General features: G+C 39.8%; 1 protein-coding gene across 1 annotated transcript; it reads left to right on the top strand.

Annotated features, from left to right (window-relative positions):
* The first annotated feature begins 1,358 nt into the window (after positions 1-1,358).
* LOC120590177 (olfactory receptor 52K1) lies at positions 1,359-2,303 on the top strand. The gene has a single exon (XM_039847807.1). It carries the CDS (start codon positions 1,359-1,361, stop codon positions 2,301-2,303), a length of 945 nt encoding a protein of 314 aa, XP_039703741.1.
* The last annotated feature ends 5,884 nt before the right edge of the window (positions 2,304-8,187 follow it).

The raw sequence follows: 8,187 nt of genomic DNA, 5'->3' as shown, positions 1-8,187 counted from the left end.
ACACACAATGTGATATACAAATACATTATAGAATTGTACATTTGAAACCTATATTTATTAACCAATGTCACTCCAATAAATTTAATTTAAAAATAAGGCATTTAGATGGGAGCAATAAAGTCTAGTTATTTAGGACACTGTAATTGAAGAAAGGTAGGACTCAAACTCAGTTGCTTAGCACTATAAACTATATCTTAGATATTAGATTTCCAAAAACTTAATTTTCTTATGTTGAAGAGACCAAGTTTCTTTAGTACTTACTTTGTTCAGTGACATGGTAAATGTTTTCAATACATTATCCTTTTTAATGCTCAGAAAAGACACATTAACTGGATTCTAGAAAAGTGGCTGCATAAAAATTGGATAACTCAATATTTAAGGATTTGAAAGAAAAAATGAACAAGAGAAAAAGAGTAAATATTAAGAATAAAGGGCAGTTATTATAGAAGTCAGATATCAGTCTTGTGCTAAAGATGAGAGAGTTCTACTGTGATGAAAATGAAGGAGCTGGGAGGTGGGTGCAGGGAAAACCACATGAATAGGGAGGTTAACATGAGTTTAGATGGAGGAGAAACAAAAGAAGAGTCTCCTCATTTTTCCAGTAAGCTGGAGGCAGGGCTGTACTTGCAGATATTTGTGAATGTGGAAAGGACTTGAAAGATATATCCTAGAGCAGCTCTCTCTCCAGTAAAACTTTCTGCAATGATGGAAATATTCTGTATCTTAATGGTCCATATGGTAGCACTAGTTACATATGGCTATTGGGCACTTACGAAATGTTTTGTGTAACTGAGGTATTGAATTTTTTATTTTAATAAAAATTTAAATTGCCCCACGTGGCTAGTGGCAACAGTATCAGACAGTGTAAGGCTAGAGGAGCATTAGATTGTGTGTTTAATAGGAACATTAGAAATTACAGGTTTTATTCAACTTCTACAGGCACCAAAGCCAAAGATTTAAGGACAGAAACTTGGCTTTTGTGACTATGAGCTTAGTTTGATTATCATGTAGAATTGTACCAATGTATGTTCTAAAGTGATGAATTGGTTTAAACATATTTTCACTTCTTTTAACAGGGTATTCCTGGCATCACCATGAACACAGAAAACACTATCTTCTCACTCTTCCTTTATGAAAATTGTCCTGTGATGTCAGTTCTAATAATTTTTAATATTCCGACTACTCGATGAGATTCAAAGTTCTTGAGGGAAAACATGGATTATGCTTCCCAATGTCTATGAGACCTACTAACTAGTTTTAAGGTCTAGTAATGAGAACAAGAGCTGATCTTCCCAAGAAAGCCTATATAGAAGGTGAAGGGGCCCCATAAAAACTGACAAAGAGAATATCCCGAAGCCATGTCAGCCTCCAATATCACCTCAACCCATCCAGCAGTCTTCTTGTTGATAGGAATTCCAGGTTTGGAACACTTACATGTCTGGATATCCATTCCCTTCTGCTTTGCCTATACTTTGGCCCTACTAGGCAACTGCACCCTCCTCTTCATCATCCAGGCTGATGCAGCCCTCCACGAGCCCATGTACCTCTTTCTGGCCATGTTGGCAACTACTGATCTGGTTCTCTCTTCTACCACACTTCCCAAAATGCTGGCTATTTTTTGGTTCAGAGATCAGGAGATCAACTTCTCTGCCTGTCTGGTCCAGATGTTCTTTCTTCACTCCTTCTCTATCATGGAGTCAGCAGTGCTGCTAGCCATGGCCTTTGACCGCTATGTGGCCATTTGCAAGCCACTGCACTACACCACGGTCCTTACCAGGCCCCTTATCACCAAGATTGGCATGGCTGCTGTGACTCGGGCTGTGGCATTAGTGACTCCACTCCCCTTTCTGCTCAGACGCTTCCACTACTGCCGAGGCCCCATCATTGTCCACTGCTACTGTGAGCACATGGCTGTGGTAAGGCTGGCCTGTGGGGACACTCGCTTCAACAATATCTATGGCATTGCCGTGGCTGTGTTTATTGTGGTGTTGGACCTGCTCTTTGTTATCCTGTCTTATATCTTCATCCTTCGGGCAGTTCTACAGCTTGCCTCTCAGGAGGCCCGCTACAAAGCCTTTGGAACATGTGTGTCTCACATAGGTGCCATCTTGTCCACCTACACACCTGTGGTCGTCTCCTCAGTCATGCACCGTGTGGCTAGCCGGGCTGCCCCACATGTGCACATTCTCCTTGCCAATTTTTATATGCTCTTCCCACCCATGGTCAATCCTATCATCTATGGGGTCAAGACCAAGCAGATTCGTGAGCGAGTCTTAGGACTATTCCTGAGAAAGGATGTGTAAATGGAGAATGAGGGGCAGATGGAAAAAGAGTGGTCCAGGTTGAATGTTGGAGTGGGGGTGTGTGGATATGATAGGACCTAAGAGCTGCCAGAATCTCTCTGTTTAGTTCTTTCCTGGTGTAATGAAAAATGTTATAAATGATATCCTGAAACTCATCAGTCTGATCAGGACTCAAGGGTTTCAGTCCTCTGGACTCAGACTGCTGACTTTACTGTCTCCTCAGAGTCCTCACTCCTATCATGAGCTTGACAAAGACTTTAACCCACTTTCCTTTTGGTGATATTACCTAAAAACACAAAGGCGCTTGCAAGTTCATTAAGAGAAGACAGAGTATTTGTTTTTATTCTGCATCACTGAGAATTTGGTTAATTGTTTACTCAGGACCTCAGTGAGTACCAACATTTCATCTGATGCAGGCAGGAATTGTTCTTTAGTCACTCTGACACATGTTGTCCAGCCACTGACTAAACACCTTCAGTTTTGGGGGTCTCATGACCTTCCAGGGCTATAGGTTCTAAGTCTAACAGGTACTGCCGTAACAAATATCTAAAAATGTAGAAATACATTTGGAACTGAAAAATGCATAGAGACTAGGAAATTTTTGAAATCCATGCTAGAAAAAGCCTAGACTGCCTGAAAGCAATTTTTGGTAAAAAAGTGACATTAAAGGCAATTCTTGTTTGTGATCTGAAGGAAAAGAGGAGAAGTATAGAGAAAGGTTCTATCATTTTGGAGAATACATACATCACCATGAACAGAATGTCGGTAGAATATGAACAATAAAGATCCTTCTGGTGAGCTCTTGAACAGAAAGGAGGAACATATATCAGAAACTGGAGGGAAGGTAATCCTTGTTATAAAGCAGCAAATGACCAATTTGAGTTCTAAAGTTTTGTGGAAAGTAGAACTTATAAGTGATAAACTATATATTTAGCTGAAGAGATTTCCAAAAGAAGTCTAAGAAGTGGCCTGATTTTACCTTGCCATGTATATAGTAAAATGAGAGAGGAGAAGATACATTGAAAAGAATTTGTTAAGCTAAAAAGAACTAGAACTTAAGATGTGCAAAAATTTTAAAAGCATATTTAGGAGAGAATATCTAAGGGTATAGCTGGACAACCATTTCCTAAAAAAGATCAGGTTTGCGACATTGATTCAAACAGCCATTTTAGCAGAAGCCAGGAATAGAGAGTTACACCTGAAAGACCTGTGAAAGGTCCTCATGTTTGATAGTGTGGACTCCCATAAGTTACATAGTAGGACAACAAAGTTTTTGAGAATTATATAGTAGAAGAAATGCTGCCAGCTTGGACAGAAGAGGATGGAGATGAGATGAAATGAATGAAGGCTGTAGGACTTCTGGAATTCTACATAATTGGCCAGTGGAGCTATTTGGCTGTGAACATGCTTCACTATTCAAGAAAAGCGAAGAATGTCAGTGAGATGGTTCTGAAATTTGCAGGATGCCACTGCTACCATGGGCTGAAAGTACACAGGCCCAGGGGATGGGGCTGTGTCTGCCTCAGTTTCATAGGGCAGTGGCACATCCTTGGTTTCAGGTCAGCCTCATCTAGCCAGGACCAGGGTTTGGAATTACCACCCATGGCTGAGTGGTCAGGGCCACTGACATGATTGAGGGGTCAGAGCCACCACACTGGTAGGCCTGGAGAACAGAGCATTGAACCAAAGATTATTCTGGAGCCTAAAACTCTAAAGTAATTGGCTCTGCTAGTTTTCAGATTTGCTTGTGACTCATGACACCTTTTTTACATTCATTCTGATTTCTTCCTTGTGGAATGGGTCCTGCCACCAGTGTACTCTGGAAGCAGAAAACTCATCTGGTTTCATAGGTTCACAGCTGAAGAGAATTTTGCCTCAGGATGGATCATACCTTGCGAGTCTCACTCATAAATGATAAAATGAGATTTAAGTGAAATTTTGGGTTCAGGGTTGAGGATAGAATAAGTTAAGGCTTTTGGGGCTGTTAGAAGAGGGTTAATATACGTGTGTGGGGGAAGGGCATGCATTTTAAGGAGAGGGCAGATTTTTATGTTGCTAAAAGAGCAGATCTGTTCTCCTGTATTTATATGTTCATAATACCCAGTACCTCAGAAGGTGACTATATTTAGAGGTAGCATCTTTAAAGAGGTAATTAAGTTAAAATAATGTTATTAGTGTGGTTAAGTCCTTACAAGAAGAGAAAATTTAGACACAGACACACACAGAGGGAAGACTCTGTGAGTAGAAGAATACCAAATACAAGCTAAGGAGAGACACCTCAGAAGAAACCAACCCTGCCGGCACCTTAACTTGGATTTTAGCCTGCAGCACTGGGGAAAAAATAAATGTCTCTTATTTAAGCCACCTGGTATGTTACTTTTTTATGACAGTCTAGCAAACTAGTACACCCTTATACATCATATGACAAAATTTCATTCCTGTACTTTTATCTTGCGACTCCTTTGTTTCTTCAGAGACTACTATTTAGGAATTATATATGTCTATCTCTATATCTATCTTAATCTCTCTCTCTATTTTTTAACCTTGAAAAAGAATCTCCAAGCCCATGTCAGATGAGGTGTGGAAGGTAGAAGTCATTGAAGAGGGATGGGTGTAGCGAGAACCTAGGGGCCTTCTTGTGCTTGATTCCCATCTCTGCTTCCATAATTCCCTCTGACACCAACCAACCAACCAACAAACAAAAAACAAAAAATCAAAACAAAAACAAAGCAAAAACCACCCTAGGGAAATGAAATGATGTTCTACCTTTAGATCCCATGTAATCAAAACCTCCTGCTTGTTTCTTCTGAGCATAGTTGGGACAGGGGGAAAGCTTAAAAATAATACTAACACATAAATGAATAGGTGATAGCATGCTTTAAAAGAAGCTGTCTCCTAAAATAGAGGTCCGCTTACCCTCTTGAGGACTTACACAAGGAATGTCAGCAGTCTTTGGGTCATATCCATCCCAAATGAAGAAGGAATGGCCTTGCTTCCAGTACAGGTCCAATATTATAAAGGATTCCACAACCAGGTAATATATTTAACATCAGAACAACCAGGAATAGTCACAAACAGTAAAAGGAAAGTTACCTTCTGTATTTGCTCATTTGAGTTTGGCACAGAAACAAAAACGAATAAGAAATATGAGCAACCTCACACAAGGAATATAAGATTAGAAAAAAGAAATTTGGTGCAATAGTCTGGGCTTATTTACAGTACTTCCAGTCTAATAACTAGGACTTCTCACATTCCAAATGAGGGTACATAGCTGCATACCATCCATGAAATAGCAAGAACAGTGCTTAAGTATAGGATCCTGTTCTGCTCAGTGATCCCACAGCCTGCCTGCCTTCTGCTCAGCCAAAGTCTTGGTGTTATCTTTGAATCTCTTTTCTCTCATGCCCTATGTTTACTCTTTTAAGAAATCCCAGTGGCACTTTTTTTTTTCACATATATACACAATCTACTTCTTACCACATACACTGCTTGGTTATGACACAGCATCTTCTCTGTGTTACTGCAGTACTTTTTAAATTATCTCTCTGCTCCTACTCTCACCCCCTTCTGCTGTTATCATCATAGAAGCAATCTTTAAAAAATATCAAATCATGTAAATTCTTAAAGAAAAATCATGTAAATTCTTAAAGAAAAAAATCATGTAAATTTTTAAAGAAGCAATCTTTAAAAAATATCAAATCATGTAAATTCTCTGCTTGGACTCTGGTTTTTATTCTGAGAAAAATTAAGAATCTTTGCAAAGTCTTTTTATGACCTATAGGTCCTATGTGATTGCAAAACTCAGCTAACAACAAAAAGCACCTGTGGGTATGGAAAGCATGTTAATTTATTAAATTCATGGGAAAAATAACACTGACAGTTTGCTTCAACAATAACAAGGGAAAGCAGAATACAATTGAGTAATAGCTTTAAATGGGAGAAAGAAGAGAATGGCCTTTAGAATTCTATTCCCGGTGAAAAGTATCTTTCATAATCGAAGAGAGTTTTATAAACAATATTGATAGAGTGTGACACTATTAGGTCTGCATTAAAAGCAAAACTAGAAGTAGTTCCTTTAGGCAGAAGGAAAATGATCCAAATAGAAACATGGACATGTAGGAGGGAAAGAAGAACACCAGAGAAGTTAAATATGTGGATATAAAGGAATATTGATGCACAAAAGACAGAAAGACGCCAATGGCGTTGAGCTGAGGTGTTCTCATATTCTAGCAGTATCTACAACAGTTATCTGAGATGGTCATACTCCACTACATGTGTTTTTTATCCCTGCTGCTGCGACATCAGGCTTTATTCTCTCAGAATGGAGTCAAACCTGCCTCCTTTATCTGGCTGTTGTCTCGATGCTATGATTTCAAGCAATTTGCTCAATTAAGCCTATTCCAGCTCAGCCTCCTTGGCCATGGCCTAGAGCCCTGTTTCCTATAAGCATGCGATTTTTAACTTAGTGTGTTCCATCATGACCTTTCTCTCAACCCTAAGCTGATTTGTCACTGTCTTGCTTGCTTTTGCCTATGACACCAATTTTGCCTCAAAGGTTTTGGTGAGGTGCTCTTTACATAGCCTGTATCTTCTTGGACTACCTCTGCTTTGTTAATTTAGGCTCCAATTTTAAAGGTATTATGTAGTAATTCGACTTTATCTTAACATCTCAGGAGATCATATATATCATTGGGGTGGAAGGAGGGGGTGGGGTAAATTTGTGTATGTTGGGGGGTGAGGGGGAAGTGTTGCTGAACCAACTACCCCTGAAGGCTAATAATAAGGGAAGATTAAGATTAGGTCCAGGATACTTTTGTGAAAAGGGAGTGAGTGTGACTGAGGTACATGGTTTTGAAATTACTTTATAAAGAATTATAGGGATTTAGGTCATGTAAAGTCCTTGTGGGACCCCGGCAAAATTAGGGCTTTGCAAAATAACAGACCTTAAAGTGAATAGTAGGTAGAAAGATGAACCTTTATTATTTATAAATGATTAGTAATTATTGATATAAGTAATTATATCAATTATATCAATTGTATATAATTTTCAGTTATATGTTTAGATCCTCTCTTCACCCTGTGAATTAGAAAAAATTGAGATCATCTCCACTTTCGATATAAGAAACAGAGCAGTATCAGTGAAGTGCCATTGCAAAGTTACAAGCAGGAAATCAATGCTTAGCTTAGGCCAATATGTAACATGTATGCAAAATAAATACCCAATAGATGATCTTGGCATGGTTAGGCTAGAACTCCTGCCCTTCCAGGTCATATCAGACAGGAGTTGGTTGCAGTTAATATGTTCTAATGAGGCTCTTTCTTGGGAGACATTGCAGGAAGGGGTAAGGATAAGGAGAGGCACATCGAAGACCAAGCAAGTTACAAGCAGGCTCTACCTGAAGTGCTCACAGTTTCTGGAGAATAAGGCAAGACTCTTGGGAGGCATGACTTAATGCAACTAAATATGGAGAGGATATGAACTTACAGGAACCCCAGGAGTAAAGCCCTGGGTCACGGGAGTCCCTTTTGTGTTAACTTCCAGAGAAGAGGCCAGAGCCTCTGAGGACCCTCTCAAGTGCAACAGTTTCTGCTTCCACATCCTTTTTGGGAGAAGAGCAGAAGTTTATGAAGATAAAGCCAGATGCTCCCTTCCCAGCTCCCTCCTTCCCAAGCTTCTCTCACTGGAAGAAGAAGGCTGCACTGGACTGTGGATGGAGCTGGACTAGGGGAAACAGGAACAAGGTGACATAGGTGTGGTGAGTGGGAGAGGATGGGGACACTCTCAATTACCACCCACAGCCAGTTCTGGTCTTAGGCATTGGCTCCCTGCCCGCTCTCTATTCCTTTATTGCCTCTATTTTGACTCTTCTTTGAGGCAGCGTAA

This window comes from Pteropus medius, unplaced genomic scaffold (assembly GCF_902729225.1).
Source record: "Pteropus medius unplaced genomic scaffold, Ma_sr-lr_union100, whole genome shotgun sequence".
NCBI lineage: Eukaryota > Metazoa > Chordata > Mammalia > Chiroptera > Pteropodidae > Pteropus > Pteropus medius.
This window is presented reverse-complemented; position numbering and strand designations above follow the sequence as displayed.